An 18,041-nucleotide genomic window follows, 5' to 3' on the forward strand; every position below is an offset into this window, starting at 1 on the left:
TATCTACACTGATGGGTAAATGCACTGGTCTATTAAGAGAAGTGGAAGTCAGTCATATGGATGAATGAGTCAAAAGTATATTCAGCTGGGAAAACCTCTATAGGACTATAAACAGTAGTAGAACATGGGAGGCAGGAAGCACACAGAGCGCAAAGAATCAGCCTGAGCGCGTGAGGCTGCGCTGGAGAACCCTGCGAAATGCGACAATACGCCATCTAGGTTGATTACGTGACGAGGGAGCTGACGACCTACGACTTTAAGCATGTGACACACTTCAAAGCTCCATCTGCCCGCCTTGCACCTGTTCTGCCACGCTTTGTCAGCACTGATGCTTCTCCTGGCTGACTGTAGCTCCCAGAGCTGACACATCCGATGCAGGGCAGCTTATCAATTTTTTACATTTACCGAGCTGGTTATCTCTCTAGAGCAAACAACTAGTAAACGGCGGGTTATAGGCTCCTGCCCTTAAACTCAGCGCTTCCTGTTGCTCGGTTTCCCTCTTACAACAAACTTACCTTGGTTTCCCTAAATATGTAATTATATAACATGCCACTTAAATACTTGAAAATAAACAAGTAACGGCAGTAACTATGAACCTTTAGTGTGGAAAAGCAGAGCGCAGGTTTCAGCTGACAAGTTTGACTGAGCTGCTGAAGCGGATCAGCTGTGTGGGATCGCTGGCGGTTCAAAAGAGCCCAGGCTGGAGCAAAGGGACGCGATCAAAAGCCTACCGGAGGCTGTGTCATACTCCGAAGGAGGCTTCCAAATTCGACAGCAGGGGAATGGGCTGTTTATTCAAAGCCCGGAAATCCATCCACTTGTTTTCCAGAAGTGCTTATCCGATGCAGGGTTGTGGTGAGCAGGGAGCCTATGGCGGGATGCACCGGGAACGCGGCTGCGGACTCCTTGGCAGGCGGCCGGAAGACTGGATCTCTCTTAGCTGCATGTTTTTGACTCAGAAGACTTGTGCTGGAGAAACGCATGAAGAAAAATCAGTAATTCTGAACAGGTTCATGAGTATGCAAATGCATAACGATTGAGGACCAATGTGTCGCTCAGTGGGTTAGGCGTCTGCCCCTGTGTGCAGACGGTCACCAATTTGAATCCCATCTTCAGCAGAATTGGCAGATGTCAGGGGGCACTCATACAAGACGCTTAAGAATACCCCATGTTAGTACATTTTCTAATATATCTCAGACTTTGACACACACCATTCTGAGAAGAGAGATAACACTATTCGCCTCATATGAGGGTGCTCATGATGTTTTGTGTGTAATCTGTGTATATACGTATCAAAGGAAAGACGACAGGGTATGTGAAAACTAACAGAATTCGTATGCAAACAGCAGATAAAACATTTCGATTCAACACATCCAACTGCAGAGATGACCTGTTCCAGTAAGAAGAAATGTGTTCATTGATTGTTTCTCACATGAATTTAATTCCTAAATTTACTCGTCTCCTTTTCATCCTGTTTTGCTTTGTAATGTCGCCCATCGTTAAGTTACCCATAAATTATTATTTTTATCTTTAATAAATCCATCATTCCGCCTGATAAGCAAACTCAGGTATTACATTTGGTCTGCTTCGCACGCAGGAGAAGCTGCTCTGTGACATCACAAGCGCGAGATAAACCCGAGGTAGAGCTGTGTGACATCGCGGGGCGCTATGGAGGCTAAGGGGAACCCTGGGGAAAGTGAGACGAAGAGAGGGTAGCGTGTATCTGCAGCAGCCAATGAGAGATGGGGCTCTGTAAGGAATTAACCGCGCCGGGGGCTCCCGCGCCCTGTCGGCTAACGTTTAAAACCTCCATAATCCCAGGCACCCAAAGACTCCCCCAATCGGATTAAACCTCAGCCAGCGAGTGAGAGGGAGCGTCAGCTACTGGCGCTTTGGTACCTGGACGATCCTGTGAGTCTACAACTAATAAATAAAACAGTCTTCCCGGTGAGGGTTTAGCTTGCCAGTAAGATTTCATGAATCATCCCTTCTCATTAAAAACTCTGCATGTTCATGGCAGGGGGAGGAAATGTTTACAAACTGCAATAAATATTGAAAAATCATATCAATCATAGTGTCTAAGTCTGTGACGCGCCCGGACCGCTGATTAACCGTGTGTAAAGATTACACAAATTGACCCTGAAGCGAGCGCAACTAAAATAACCGCTGCGCTGTAATGAGCGGCTTTGGAGCGACGAAGGAGCGCTGTTACCGCTATTCGTTTGAAAACGTGAAACCAGGTAAGCTTATCATACTTTGAAAATAAATTCTAGTGCATCATGGAAAGATTTTCCTACTCAGAACTCCATTTAATTACTCTATTTAATCACTACTGTCTTGGTGATTAAATACGCATATAATTCAGTACTGAGGATGTGGAATATATAATGAATGAAATAGAATCGTTTGTGCACAATCTATTCATCGTTGATGCTCGGGGAAATGACGAGTATGTAGAGCTGATTCTTTTTTTGTGAGTTGTTCGGAACTAGTGCGTCAAAGACTCGAGTACTGACACAACGCCATATTTGGCAAATCTCAAACCTCAGCATTTCTATATCTGTACCTTAAATTCCATCCATCCATCCATCTTCCAAACCGCTTATCCTACTGGGTCGCGGGGGGTCCGGAGCCTATCCCGGAAGCAATGAGTACGAGGCAGGGAACAACCCAGGATGGGGGGCCCACTCTAATTTTCCCTAATAAAATTATAATTACAAATTAATTAATGCACTTCAGGATCCTATCCTAGATTACATAGGTTACCTTATTCGAACTTTCATAGGAGAGCTTGTTGTTTACAATGATTTTACTTTTACTGAAGATCTAATGAAAACATTACAGTATATAAATTATTGTCATTTCTCATTTTCAGTCTTCAAAGAAAACATCCATCCATCCACCCGTTTTCTAATACCTGCGTATCCTGGCACCAGTCATTGATTCCAGCTGCCCGCTCTAATGCACACACATCATGCTCAGAAAATACCTGACTCTGGATGCTTGACTTAAGGACAAAATGATCACCTCAGCGTTTCCTCACGGCCACCTTAGCTTTCTCTGCATGGCACATCGGCCCGAACCGGCTTAAAATGCTAACAATCTGACACCTCCAGCGTTTTATGCACTGCGGGACTGACTGAAGCTCCTTGATCAAAGACACGGCTACAGCGGCTTTTCGATATTTGAAGCTCCGGCCTTTGTGTCCTGTCTTTTCATCACTGCCTGCTTTCAGTTTCCATAAGAAGAGATCTTACCTCTTATACATACCCTGCTACCTTTAACCCCATCAGATTCCCCGAGACCGTGAGCGATGTCACCAAGACCTGCCACACTGAGCAGAACATGACCTCCGGGAGCTGGTCCACACGCTGTCCAGACCACCCCTTGTCCTCTGCCCCCCAGGTGCCCCAGAGGCCCAAGCGTGTCCGCTTCTACAAGAGCGGGGATCCCCACTTCAGTGGCCTTCAAGTGGTCATCAACAGCCGAGCCTTTAAGACCTTCGATGCCCTGTTGGACAACTTGTCCAAAAAGGTTCCCCTGCCGTTCGGGGTGCGAAACATCACCACCCCCCGGGGTACACGTGTCGTCCAGAGCCTCGATGAGCTGGAGGATGGGAAGTCCTACCTGTGCTCTGACAAAAGGAAGATTCACCCCATCAACCTGGATGTGGTCAGTAGAAGACCGCTTTGTTGGCTGGCTGGTCGGGTGACCGGTGATGTCGTGAGTCGACTCACCAATCCTGAGGACGCACCACTGGTGCACACACCCAAGTGGTTGATGGTCTTCAGAAACGGAGACGCCGGCATCAAGCACAGGGTGGACCTTCAGGCCATCCAGACATGGGAGAGTGTACTAGAGAGCATGTCAGAGGTGCTGCATATCCCAGTGCAGAAGATCTACACCACGGATGGGCGAAAAGTAAGCAGCTGTCTCACTGCGAAAACTGCGAATATCGAGCAATCAGATCCTGAGCTTGGTTTATGTAAAAATCCTCAAAAACAGTAGAAGTAACTTTAGATGCAACACCCTAGCTTGCTGCAGCTTTTCAAAAACGGCGCAGTCTAATCTAAAATTAACCTGAAACTAGCATGCAGTAGGTTCCATGTGTGTGGAGTTTGCATGCTCTCCTCGTGTCGTCGCGGGGTTTCCTCCGGGGACTCCGGTTTCCCTCCACAGTCCAAAAGGTTAACTGGAGTTGACCGTAGGTGTGCATTTGTGAGTGAATGGTGTGTGAATGTGCCCTGTGATGATTTGGCACCCCGTCCTGTGTTGTTCTCTGCTTGCCACCCATAGCCTCTGGGATAAACTCCAGACCCCCCGCAACCCTGAATAGCACAAGCAGTAACAGAAAATGGATGGATGGCATGCAGTAGCTAGCTTGTGGAGTCTATATATATTCCCCAACTAACCAGAAAGTTGTTTCTTGATCCACTGAATACTGGAGGACGTTGAGCTTCTCTGAACATCATTTCAAGCACCCGCCATCCACTTTTCACATTGCAGGTTGCTAGTCTGTCAGGTCTAGCCTTGTGCTCTTCTGGGGTTGTGGCCTCAGCAGGTGAACACTTCAGACCAGCCAGGTACAAAGTGCAGGACCCTACCCAAACAAGGTGGCCGCCTACCAAGGAACCACTCAGACATCACACATGTGTTGGTAGGTCTCTGCTTCTCTTTAGCAACATCACATAGCAGATGGTTTCTCTGTATGATGATCTGTATGGCATGTGCTACAGTAATGCTCAACAATTTGTATAGTTGGATATTTATTTTTATGGCAAAACCACTTTACTCAAATTTCTTTAGACATACGCCCCAATTACGTTGTGCTAGTAATGAAACTCTAGTATAGCTTGTGAAAGCGGTTTGTTAGAAATGATCAAAATGATTCCTTTACAAGGAGAGGCTCACCTAGAGTCAGATTATAAATACTAATATAATAATATATTAATAAACATGAAGACCATTGCTCAACTGTACAGTGACGTCTCTTTTTTAAAATCAGACAGAAAGGGCACATTCATCATTACATTTTTTTATTCTAACCTTGTAACCTTAAGCAGTTCTGAGATGTCATTTTCTAATTAATCTTCAACTTCTGCCTTTCCTTTTTTATTTTATAATTCTCAATGTTTCATCACACTGACCTTCAACTCCTCCGCCTCCGTGATTTACCTACATCGGATCCGTCCACCTTATAGGAAATACAAACTCACTGTCCAGTGGTTTGAAGTCAAAGAAGGACATTGCAAGCGCGACAATGAGCGATTCTTCCACCTCCAGCTTGTTTGACTACCCAAGCAATCGCACCACCTCTGAAGAGGTCGTGATGAACAATACATCAGCCTCAGACCCCATTCTCTGCACTGCTGATGGAAGAGCTTCCAAGAGTCTTCTGCCTCCAGATGGCGACATTGAGAAGTCATTCTGCATTAATGAAGATGGCAGCATGACAGTGGAGATGAAGGTGCGACTGAAAGTCAAGGAGAAAGAGATATTACATTGGACAACCACGCTGATGCGGTCCACTGTTGCCAAGAGACGCAGACCGGGCTGTGATCCAAGGCCAGAGTCAATGGCTGTTCCACCAGACCTTGATGATATTCCGAATATTTGTAACAGATATAAGTCCAGTGAAGACCTTGCCCAAGCCAGAGATCAACTGGACAAACCTTGCTTCTGGAGGCCAGGTACGCCCGGTCCCAGGCACACAAGGAACCTGGAATCGGTGGAGAGCCTCAGTACCTCGTCGGACACAGCGGTTGTGGAGAATGTGATCGGTGCATACTCTCCGAAAGAGGAGGGGCCCAACATGGACAAAACCAAGGGTCACCGGGTGGTGCGGCCAATTCCCAAACCTAGGATGGTTAAGCTTGCAGAAGCTGAATGTAACAAAGTGGGCTGTATCTCCCAGGTTTCCGAGGTCCTCCAGATGCAAGAAAAGCTGGAGGAAATCCCAGGCACTACGAGTCACAGGCGTAAACAGCAGAGCTGCTACAGTAATGAGGTCAACACTGAGGACCAGAATGTATGCGAGCTCTTGTACCAGCATTCTGTCTCCGAGGACACTGCTCCACTGTCATCCAGCTGCGAACGAGACGCTGAACCAAATCGTACATCCATCACCTCCACTTCTCTAAATGAGAGACAATCTGAATGCTTTCCCTTATTATCAGAAGCAGCGATTGCCTCTTACAATGACACCAACCATCTTTCCTCTTTCTCGGACAGTGCGGCAGGTACTCTGAACTTGGTTCCCGAATTGCCCCCTGCTGACATTACAAGGGAGGCCCAGGGTCATAGGGGTGAGAAAGACATGCCTAAGCCAAGCGAAAGGAAGCCTGAAAAACAAAGGAACACAAAACCTCCAAGTGCAAGTGCAGACGAAACGCGAACGAAAGACACTGCAGGTATGATGAAGGATGGAGAAAGGGTCATGCCTTTGAAAATCCAGAGCCAGACAGGAGAACAGAAGAACTCTGACCAAGAAGGAGAGGGAGCAGCTACCAGAACTGGACAGAAGCTGAAAAAGACAGGGAAACTGAAAGCACACAAAGACAGAGATACTGCAAATGTGGACCTGCCATTTCCTCAAAATGCACGTGGACGAAATATCGTCAAAGGCCATCCGTCCAATGTACACAAACATTACTCGGCTGTCTCCCTTACTAGAGACACGTTGGATGCTCTGCCACATGCCAAAAAGGCAGTGAAAAAACGAACATCTCTGAGGGAGATCAGGATGGGCTTAAGAGAAGGGCGTGACCTTGGTGGAAGCATTTCGCTGCCCCCATTTCACCGTGGCATCGCAGAATATGTGGAAAACTGGCTGGATGAAATAGACACAGAAACCATCCACTGCATTGGTGGAACAAACACTGTTAAAACAGATGGAGAGCTAAAAGGGGTCTTTCAGATCGGAAGCAACTCCACAGAGGAATCTGAGATGAAAGACGAAACTGAAAAGCTCAGCGGAAAGGAATGTCTTCCGTTTGACTGCAATATAAATGAAAGCCAAATGCTCCCTAATACTTCAGAGACGGTGCTTGAAAAAATGTTACTTAATGAAATGCAAAATCTAGAAACTTTGGATCTGGGTGTACAGGAAGGACCAGCTATACAGGTACCACCAATGAGGTTAACAGGCTCAAATCCTGAGCTTCCCCAACCGGACGCGATGCCAGTTCTGGAAAATCTATACACCTTAGAAATGTCAAACAGACACATATCAAACTACAGCTGCCTGGAAAAGTCCCACAGTTTCCCTAATGTCATGTCACGCACTGCTTCTACATTCAATCCATTCTCCAGGTTTCTCACAGCATTTCCATCAGAGATGACATTAAATGAAGGTTCAGCTTACGCTAGCATGAGGGAATCATGGGTAAACAATGTTCCGTCTCAGTCAGAGCCTTTGAAGGTAATTAAGTCTTTGCAAGGGGCAGCCAGTATCGAGGATGCAGTTAAATTAATGGCCAGTCAGTTAGATTTACAGAATTCCACATCCTTCCTGCAGAGAAGAAGTGTCGTAGGGCTGAATGGCAGAACCAGGAACTGTACTCTTTCATCAGGTAACTCATCGAATGAATTGAGCCCACTTAATGGAGAGAACAGCAGAAAATTTCAAGAAACGCCCAACAATGAAGAACTTCTGGAGGAACATGGTATGTCTGGAGAATTCAGAAAAGATCTGTCATCTCTAGTACGGGAAGGAATTAATATTCTCAATGCAAATGATCAACCAAGCCAGGACTTAACTGAATTTGGAAAAGTCAAAAATGCGCAATTTGAAAGTTCCGAAAGTCATAGAACATGTGAAGATTCTGAAGTATCCTCTGAAGATGACAAGATCATGACCTTCAAAAGAAGTAGCTACAAAGATGAGAAGGTTAACTGTAAGGGGAAGAGGGCTAGCTTTGAAGAGACAGTCGTAACAAAAGTCAGATCAGGTGCTTCAGATGTAATAAGCAATGAATCTCACTTTCCTTTGAGTGAGGATTTTGTGGGGAAAACACCTGAAAGGTACAGGAGAACACAACTCTCGGAGGACACAAGCAACCAATGGAGTACTGCCAGGGAAGACGAGCGGGACACAGAAGTGGAGGGACCCTCTTCCTCTGGCTTTGTGGAAATCCCAAAAGACTTGCTAGACTTCGTAAACTCAGCCCTTCACTCTTCCACGCTGTCTTTCAGTTATGACTCCAAAGGGAGTTTAAAGATAGAGGTTGAGGGAACCAATATCAAATTAACACACAGAATTCCCAGAAGCAGTACAGATGTGCAGTATGATCAAAGGCGTCTACCAAGCCCAAACACATCAGACCTCTCTGATTACGCACCAGAGATGACAGAGAGCGATGAAATTAAATCACAGGAATCGGTCGAATTAATCACCGAAAGTGAGGAGGATCATTCTGGAGGGCCGCCTGGTGATCGGGACTGTGTACAAAGCAAAACCGGAAGAGGAGAGCACGACGAAGTTGAAGTCTCAGTGCTAAAGGCATCATTCTCAGCACCTCCCATAAAAGAGAACCAAAACCAAGCATTCAACCGCTCCAGTGGCAGAGCAATGGCAGACGACATCACAGCAGGACCTGTGGATGCTTGTGATAAACCCGAGCAAGGCATGGTCCATAGCACTTCAGAGGACATGAGCGAGGGTGTCCTAATTGACAAGGGTCGATGGCTTCTCAAAGAGAACCACCTCATTCGTATGTCTCCTCCTGGACCCATGGGCATGTATGGGAACACAGACACCACATCAGCCAGTACGGGCCAGGACAATGGCAGTGATGACATCCCAGCCTCCTATTTTGTGGGCCCAGCTTCCATCACTGCTGCCCTCTCCTCCTCAGAGCTGGAGGAGATGGTCAAGCCGGGGGAGTCGACCGAACCTGCCTATTTCGCCATGCGACATGGTAGTGACTCGGACCCCTTCCAGGACGAGCTCAGCAGCAGAAGCAGCACAGAAGATACTGTAGCCACCTCTCGAGAGTCGAAGGTTGACAATAAGGAGGAGGTCAGCATTTACTCTAACACCAAGAACCCTGGGACCTGGGCTAAGAGGATGAGCAGATTGAAGTCATTCACATCGGTTGAGTTCAAGATCCCAGATGGTAAGGTGTACCCCTCGACAGCGCCATCTGGGGTGGTTCCTGCAGATGTCCAGGACGCTAATATTCAGAACCACAGGGCCAGGATGGTGCAAGAGCAAGGTTCTGTAAACAGGCTGCACTTTCCCTGTGGACCTCACTGCCCCATATTATAACACATCCTAACCTACTGTGGCCACTAATGTAACACAGACTGGCTGCATCACACTGCACCAGACTCTCTGCCCTACACTGTAGCAGTTCTCCTGGCTAAGAGCAAAACACAGACCGGCAGCTGATAAGCTTACAGTGAGACTCATTCCTTCTCGGTGACATTCTAAGGATTTTCATACCGTCATATTTCAGTTTTTGTCTTTCTGTGTTATAAATGATTAATCTGTACCAGTTAATCATGCATACACCCTTATTCAATTGCAGGGTACAGCATTTGAGTTCTATTGGGGCCTTTGAATGCAGAGGTTTTTGTGATCATACATTAAGACGATGTTTCATTTTGCGTTATAAAAGTAGCTGTCCGATGTTACATTCACAGTGAAACCCTGATTGCTGCATTTATTAAGCTCGAGTGACAAGGAAAAATAAAAGCAGTACAATGGGAATGAAATGGAAGGAACGCTGAGTTTGTGTCAAGACAGAAAGTCTATTCTGCTGACTTTCAGATACGTGACAACGGCTGTAGCGCAAATATCAAAAACGTTTGCTTATTATTAAATTATTTGTAAAAAAAAATGACGAATTTGAAAACAGTACACAATTAAGATGTCACTCATCCATCTTCCAAATGCTTATCCTGGGTGGGGTCGCATTGAAAAAAAAATTCACTTATACTTTCGCTCGACATTCGTACTTCTCACTTGTAAGCGCGACCAGTCTTCAAGAGCAACAACCGCCCAGTTTTACCATTGATCATGGGAAATTTCTGTTATTCCATTCAGGTGGACAGGACTGTACGTCGCTTGAAACTGTTACATAAAAGACAGAAATGCATGTAATAAGTATTAGAGAGGTGACAAAGCAACGGAGAAGAATGTGCTGCCTGTCTGACACAAGCGACGTTCGCGTAGAGCCTCTACTCTGCATACAGACGCATCCAAAAAATACCAGGGGAAGGATTACGCTTTATGGGGAATACAGTGTTTTAGCCACGTACCCACATTTACGTGATCGAAATAATTTCGATATAAAACACTCTCACTGGGAAAGGCATGAATCATTCCCTGACTGCGCGAAAAAGCTAATTTCATCTGCGTCCGAACCGGGAAAAATCGCCCTGAATCTGTGTCAATTTAACAATTGTGTCATTCTTTTCTTTATTCGTGCATTTTCATTATTTCCACAAGTGGGCAGTGTGATCCCTAATAACAAATTGCCCGTTACAGCCTGCAGTTGGAAAGGGCGGAGGACATGGGTATGAGAAGTAAAACGCATTACAAAGCCGGTCTTACTGGAGAACTTAATCTTGCCGCGTATAATTCCCTGTCCTTTGTGTGACTCCTTTGCATTGATGAAGTGCTAAAAATGGAATATTTCCCACCGTGGTGAAAATGTATCACCCTTTCTTTGTTGCGGTTATGCAATCGTTTAACAAAGTAATTTGTAAAAAGTGGGCCGTCCTTGAAACGCCGCGCCGTTGTAGTCGAGCGGTTTTGGACCTAATAGACCTGTGTAATCGTGGGTTCAAATCCCAGTTCTGGCACTGAGATTTCGGTTTATCGCTGCAGAACATCGCAGCCGTGAGTCACAGGACACAGGCCTGATAAGCCGTATCGGTACTTAAGCGGTACTCGATCAGTTTCTTTTTGGCGTGAAACTGTAGTCTGAATTTACCCTGAAGCTTTGACGTTTCTGGTGATACGTTGCCCCATAATTCAGACATATTTTGTACATATTTACAGGTCCCAGGTGACAATGCTTGTGTTTGGGAGAAATACTTCAACAGTTGGCAGTACACGAAATAACCATTTCCCATGACTGCGGACAGTCAATGCATTTATGTTTTTAGTTCTGTGCGCGAATAATAGTAATATAGTACGCGATATGTTATACGTTGTATAGTTCTCAAATGTGTTTAGTTCTACAAGAAATAATGCTGCGTTTTTGAACAGGTATTACGTCTAATTCACACCTGCATGAATAAACTGCATTTGTTTGATTCTGAGCAGTAAAATCATTTTTTAATTATTTTTTTATTATTATTCAAGGGTCAAACAAAACAGTGCATCAAACGACTTACACCCCTTTCCGTTCCCAGCTTCAATGTCCCAAATGTTGTTTGTGTCCCTTGTTTACAAGGTAATTAATTGAAAAATACGGTTTGCTAGAGTGACTTGTGAAACCCGACTCCAGAATGAAATACAAAAGCGGATTTTACAGGACCACAAACAATCACAGGGTGACCGGCTTTTCTCCCTTTCTCAGCGTTTCAGCTCTTCGGTGGGGCTATAATAGGGATATGTTCTAAGTTCTCCTGATGCCCTAGGCGCAAATCAGTAGTTGCATAGGAGAGCTCCCCTCGGTTTTTACTGAAAACATTGTCAATAAGTCGATCACGGGATTAAATAATTAAAGTATTAAATTGTTTTAGAACCCAATTTTAGTACTATAAGTGAAAGGGTAATTTGAGAGTTAATTGAACGACTAAGAAAATAAGCGACTAGCTGCAAGGATACTAGGATGGCCGAGTGGTTAAAGTAGACAACTCATGGGTTCAAACCCCACTCCTGGTATAATAACCTTCGTCGTGCAAAATCCGTTCGCAGCGTTGGTTTGACCCTGAACGAACGCGTTTATTGGTACAGAAGCGATCTGAGCTTAAATTTCACTTTCACGTGAAACATACCTTAAAGTGCGTAAATATTAACGCGGCAATGTTGAAACGCCCTCCTGTAAGGCAGATTTTCACGTGTATGCTTGACAGGCGAGCTTTGCAAAGCTGCCCCGGGGTTCGCTTTTTGTTTTTATCGTGTTGTGTTCTTGACACGGGTTGACTCTTACGCTCATGCTTCGCTTTGAAAAAAAAAGCTAATTTAAGACTATAGAATGGGAAGGAAAACATACTCACGGTAGGTGTCGTAGTGGCATTTACATCCCTTTACCTTTGCACGACAAATGAAGAGTAGCCTATATTTACATCCCTTTTTTTTTTTTTATTAACACTGAAAAACTTAAAAACAAAATACATAAACTTCGCATTACGGGCTTATGTTCCCTTTATGGTTTTTCTCCATATTTTCGAACTGTGCAAATCAGGTTTTATACGTACCTCGAAATGACCAGCCTGCTGGGTATTCTGGTCCCATCTGAATCTGGCCCGTGGATCAAAGTAACATTCTGACTCCATGTCAGTAGTGGTTGTACTTGGGCAGAAGGGCCCAGTGTTTGATTTATGGATGATGAAAGACAGTAATCCATGCTTTAACAGGGGTAACAAATGAGTGTCCTCCACCTAAACTTCCTCCTTGATCTCTGTCTTCGAATGCAAGCGTTTCTTGAGTCCTAACTCTGGCTGTGTCTTCGAATACCAGGCACAGACTGCAGAAAATATAGTGAATGTAAGATCACTGTCTACTTCTGCATTTTTATTTACAGCTCTCTTCCATCTGCCATTCTACTGTTTTGTTCATGTTGTTCCTAAATCTGAATATTCATAGACGTTGTATCTTCCAAACGATGTGATGCATAAAGTCAATGTCAACAACTGTCTTAGCAAACTGAAACCTTATTTAAAGACCAGACATTCATTTTGGCCTGAGACAAACTTCAATGGAGGCTGTCTGACCAATTAACGTTCTCTGAATTCTTCATACAGGCCTGCTTCACTATTTAATCTTTGATTTCAAACCATTAAACTGATTCTGGTCGCCATCGTTACAAAGTATTAGCATATATTTTTATAATGCATTTGTGTCTGTAAGGTTAGCATGTAATGCTTTCTGCATGGTTATAATGTATCGTTTGCATGTTAAATTCAAATGAACCGATATCTCTGTTGTTAGCACACACATGTTGTTATAATGCACTGGGGCCTGCATGCTTAGCGGTCATCTACAATACTGTATGGCTGTGATGCAATGGTGCCTGTTCAGTTATATCTCCCTGCCCCTGTATGCTCTTCATCAGATGGCTCAGCCTTTCATGGGGAATAATTTCCTGCAGGAGCAGGAGCCGCTGTGAGCTTTACCTTCTGAATATAAATTAAGTCCCAGGTGTCCACTGACTTAATTTCTGCTTGGCTCAGGGGAGCCTTCTGGCCAGAGGTGCGTGGAGGTGCCTGTCAGGTACCCGAAGACCCGGAGATAGCGTGCGGTGCCACGACCGCCGATGCGAATGCTCCGGCCTACAGTGACGGCACAGCGCACGGCCAAGAACGCCGCAAACACGAGGGCGTCTATTTAGGTCAGAGTGTTAGGAAACGGAAGGTGGATCGACGGGCGCGGCTCTTCAGCGGCCGGCATGCTTCACATACTGCCAGCCGGCGGAGAAAATCCCTCAAAAACCACAAAGGAGCAATCGGAAGAATACTGCCAACCGAGTGGGATAATCCTACTGCAACCCTAGGGGTTAAACCCAGGAACACGGCCAACCACAAAGACAATCCCCTAACAGCCCTGCAAGCCAAACCAAGGAACACTTGCAGAGAATTAAAGGCCTTGCAAATTCATGGATGAAGCGTAGGACTTGTCGCACAAGTGAAAACGGTACCAGCAAAGCGCCACACCACCTGCTTCTCCATTTTATTACCACAAGTGACAGTGAACTGATGGAGGCACTCTTGGTTGGGAAGACTTTCTCACAAACGTCTTTACACCATGCAGCACATGTCTGTGATGTCAGACAATTATAGCAAATGCTCCTCAGGGAGAAGCTTGGCTTGATCCTGAAAGAGGAGGAAAGGGCATAAAATTTCAGTCATCTGTCGAGTGATGTGGAATACATCTGTCAGGCTCCCCACTAACCGGCCTCACCAGGCTGATGGGATGGATGCTGCACCTGCTTAATTTAGTCAATACAGCACATTAGCACTGTGCTGAACAATTATCCCTTAGTCAGGTTTTAGTAACTCCCTGTCCATATTAGGGGTATGGTGAATATGAAGCCGAGCAGGTGAGTTCAGGGCTGTGTGCGATGATGCTTATGATGATTATTATTATAATTATTATTACCCAATTGCTTGGATGTTATAGCAATTTCAAAAACAAAACCTCTTACAAAACCTCACACACACACACACACACACATATATATATATATCCATCCATCCATCCATTTTCCAAACCGCTTGTCCTACTGGGTCGCGGGGGGTCATATATATATATATATATATATATATATATATATTTTTTTTTTTTTTAAATATATATATATATATGTGTGTGTGTGTGTATGGGTGAATATAACTGTTATAAAAATGAATACATTATCTTTACTAAATCTAGTGATCTTAACCACCACATTGTTAAAGCAAAACCAATATTACTCAATTGCTCATAAACATGTGCCATAATCCATATATTTACCCTGAGTAGTAGAACACTTTGCATATTTAAACATTAATGAATTGCTATGCTCTATTCATTAGGGAATGTTTTGTTTCCAGCAGTAATACCAAATGAAATTTCTAAATTGGAAATGCGAAATTGACTACTCAAGGAGAAGACACACAATTACTGTACATCGAGCAACACAGAAAGTACCCCCCAAATTATGTCACTAACCACTGTAAACTGAAATGCAAATTGAAAATCTATTTCCATGGTTTTAAATGAGAAAAATTATAATGCATTTCCAACCTAATGCAAAAACCCCAAAGAATATTTCCCAGCATCACTTGAAAAATGTCTATTTTATAATACAAAATGTAATTTGAAAACATAAAAACTAATATTATGTAACAAACAACAATTTAAAATTCAATGTATGTCAAGGGGGGGCGGCATGGTGGTGCAGTGGTCAGCACTGTTGCCTCACACCTCTGGGACCCGGGTTTGAATCTCCGCCTGGGTTACATGTGTGTGGAGTTTGCATGTTCTCCCCATGTCGTCGTGGGGTTTCCTCCGGGTACTCCGGTTTCCCCCCCACAGTCCAAAAACATGCTGAGGCTAATTGGAGTTGCTAAATTGCCCATAGGTGCGCATGTGTGCGTGAATGGTGTGTGAATGTGCCCTGCAATGGGGTGGCCCTCCATCCTGGGTTGTTCTCGGCCTCGTGCCCATTGCTTCCGGGATAGGCTCCAGACCCCCCGCGACCCAGTAGGATAAGCGGTTTGGAAAATGGATGGATGTGACGCAGCTTTATTGCACACTCACCAAAGGGGAAACTTGTGGATGGGGGGAGAAAAAGTCAAGGGAGTCTTCATTCTTGTGGGGACAGAGGAGAGTTCGGTGGGGAAGGACTTTGAGGTGGGAATTCAAAGCCAGAGTCAGAGATGCTGAAGGACAACTTCCTTTTCTTGATGAGTGTGTCTCCAGAAGAAGTTCCTGATGTGGAAGGTTGTGGCGAGTCCGTTGGAGAAGTGGAAGACTCCGTGGGACAGAAACAACTCAAGATGGAACTTTGCTTGTGCTCCTGTAGTCTCCGTTCATACAGCTCCTTGAAGGGAGCCAAGGCTGAGTTGATCGCATTTTTGAATGCTATGCTTCGCATCATGTCATGATCATATTTACTAATGATATTGGTCATTTTGTCTCCATGGTCCATAACAATTCTCAGCTGATCTGTGTTGAGGGTATACCTTGCTTCTTCTTCTTCTTCTTCTTCTGTGAGCCGATGTCTGTCGAGCTGGATGAGCTCATCTGCCGTGAGCTCCTCTCCATGCGATTGCAAAAAGCCCTCCACATCTGCTCCGTCAACCTCCTTAAATCCCACCTCCATTGCAAGAGCCAGAATCTTAGCTTTTGCGTCGGTCACCTCTTCGAATCCCGATACTTCGAATGTGACAAATTGAGGGCACAGTTTGTTCCAAACAACGTTCATTGTTTTGGGTGACACTTTGTGCCAAGCATGGTCAATGAATTCCAAAGCCTTTTTAATGCTGAAGTCTTTCCAAAGCTGTTTCAATGAAAGTGATTCCTTAGCATTTACACCATCCAGCAGGTACTGCATCAATGACTGCGAGTAATAAGCCCTGAATGTTGTAATGACACCCTGGTCCATGGGTTGCAACAGAGATGTTGTTTTTGGGGGGAGAAAAACCACTTGAATATTATCTCCGTGGTCAACAATGCTAGATGGATGACCTGGAGCACTGTCAATTATTAACAGGGCCTTGTTTGCCAAACTGTGTTCAGCAGTGTACTTTTTGATAAAGGGTGACAAGTAAGTCTGGACATAGTCTGCAAAGATTTCCCGTGTGACCCAGGCCCGACGGTTCGACCTCCATATCACAGGCAACGAACTCTTCACCATTCCTATCAAGGCAGGGGGGTTTTCCGAATGATACACCAGAAGTGGTTTTAACTTTACCTCACCTGCACAATTGCCTCCTAGAAGCAAGGTAAGCTTGTCTTTTGAAGCTTTGTGCCCTGGGACATTCCTTTCGTTCTGGGAGATGAAGGTACAAGAAGGCATGCGTTTCCAAAACAGTCCCATTTCGTCTACGTTAAAAATCTGTTTTGCAGTGTAACCTCCTTCGTTGATTATCTTCTGCAGTTGAGCTGGGAAAACTGCTGCAACCCCATGATCAGCAGATGCCGCTTCTCCCGTGATTATGGTTCTCAACATTGAACGGTTCTTAAACCTCTCGAACCAGCCATGACTTGCCTTGAATGACAAATCCTTGGCATCGCTGTCTCCTTCCTCCACTGCCTTCTTCCTCAGGTCCTCGAACAGCGACATGGCCTTCTGCTGGATCAGCATCGTAGACAAAGGAATGCCTTGATTGGCCTGAGTCCCCATCCACTCTACTAAATGTTTCTCCAATTTCTCAAATACCTCATGACGGCTTGTGACACGATGCATTTTGCCACCACCTACATTTGACACATAGCTTTTCCTTATTTTCTCACGGTTTGCAAAAATTGTGTGCACAGTAGATTGAGCCAGACTTAAAGACAGACAGATACTTTTCATTTTCTCACCGTTCTCAATTCTCTTTATCACCTCAATCTTTTGTTCAATTGTGAGAGCTTTTCGCGCTCTCTTCATCTCCGTTTCCAACACTATCTTTACTTTTGGAGGGCTCATGTTTATCAAGCTCTCAAACTGCAATCAAAAAATGTAAATGTAAGACACACGAAACACTTCGCAGTCAAAACAAAGGCTGAATTAGAGAGCACAACGAAACCTGACGAGATAACGCGAGCGTAGATCAGAGAGAAACCGTAATGTTGAAAAAGAACTGCCTGTAGCGTTTTTATACAAGCCAATACATTTGCCTGGAAAAACGTTATGTCGAAGAAATCGGTCCGCAAATCTAAATTTTGTAATCAAAAGACCCGTTATAGCGAAGAACGTACACCGAATTACCGTAAATCGAGGGTGTATAAGTATAACACTCTGAAGGATACGGGCACGGAGGACACCTCTAGCAATGCGCATGCACCACAAGCCCGCTTGATAGTTACAGAACACCTGCAGACGCACGGACGCGCGCATGCGCAGTTCTGTACAACACGCCGCCCTCTCCCTAGTTTTTCGTGATATTCTGAAATCTCAGGAATGAAAAACGTCCTGTGTAATGGAAAAGGACGCCGCATTTAATCAGCATTAAGGACGATAATTTGTTGCCGCTCGACTGCTCGTTATTTTCTTTTATTTACTGGCGACCGCCCATGTGCACAAGCAATCTACTTAATTTATCTGAACTTCCGCCTACCTGTAGAAAATTATTCGTTGTTTTATGACCAAGTCTGCATTTTCACTATCGACCTGAGCAAACGATAAGCCCACTCGTACGACTCAACTTTTGTGGACCAGCTAGATTTGTGCTCT

General features: G+C 44.8%; 2 protein-coding genes across 4 annotated transcripts; one reads left to right on the forward strand and one right to left on the reverse strand.

Moving 5' to 3' along the window:
- The first annotated feature begins 1,668 nt into the window (after positions 1-1,668).
- Positions 1,669-9,268, forward strand: LOC125739814 (oxygen-regulated protein 1). The gene is made up of 5 exons (XM_049010273.1): positions 1,669-1,712; positions 3,294-3,921; positions 4,562-4,583; positions 5,202-6,113; positions 7,842-9,268. Exons 1-5 carry the CDS (start codon positions 1,669-1,671, stop codon positions 9,266-9,268), a joined length of 3,033 nt encoding a protein of 1,010 aa, XP_048866230.1.
- Positions 9,269-13,853: 4,585 nt separating this feature from the next.
- LOC125740292 (tigger transposable element-derived protein 1-like) lies at positions 13,854-17,627 on the reverse strand. Of its 3 annotated transcripts, none has more exons than XM_049011233.1 (3): positions 17,577-17,627; positions 15,419-17,312; positions 13,854-13,989 (listed from the first exon to the last, which is right to left on the reverse strand). In XM_049011233.1, exon 2 carries the CDS (start codon positions 17,292-17,294, stop codon positions 15,465-15,467), a length of 1,830 nt encoding a protein of 609 aa, XP_048867190.1. In that variant the 5' UTR covers positions 17,295-17,312; positions 17,577-17,627; the 3' UTR covers positions 13,854-13,989; positions 15,419-15,464. The 3 variants fall into 3 exon arrangements, with proteins under 3 accessions (XP_048867190.1, XP_048867191.1, XP_048867189.1); XM_049011234.1 differs by having other exon boundaries at positions 15,419-17,080; positions 17,189-17,627; XM_049011232.1 differs by having other exon boundaries at positions 15,419-17,627.
- Between the last annotated feature and the right edge of the window lie 414 nt (positions 17,628-18,041).

This window comes from Brienomyrus brachyistius, chromosome 4 (assembly GCF_023856365.1).
Source record: "Brienomyrus brachyistius isolate T26 chromosome 4, BBRACH_0.4, whole genome shotgun sequence".
NCBI classification, from domain to species: domain Eukaryota; kingdom Metazoa; phylum Chordata; class Actinopteri; order Osteoglossiformes; family Mormyridae; genus Brienomyrus; species Brienomyrus brachyistius.

Excerpts from the sequence above, each read along its gene's own strand:
- LOC125739814 (XM_049010273.1), top strand. The coding sequence starts at position 1,669 with ATGGAGGCTAAGGGGAACCCTGGGGAAAGTGAGACGAAGAGAGG. Across the intron at positions 3,922-4,561 it reads ACACCACGGATGGGCGAAAA|GTGAACACTTCAGACCAGCC; the intron begins GTAAGCAGCTGT and ends TGGCCTCAGCAG. Across the intron at positions 4,584-5,201 it reads GAACACTTCAGACCAGCCAG|GAAATACAAACTCACTGTCC; the intron begins GTACAAAGTGCA and ends TCCACCTTATAG.
- LOC125740292 (XM_049011233.1), bottom strand. The coding sequence starts at position 17,294 with ATGAGCCCTCCAAAAGTAAAGATAGTGTTGGAAACGGAGATGAAGAGA.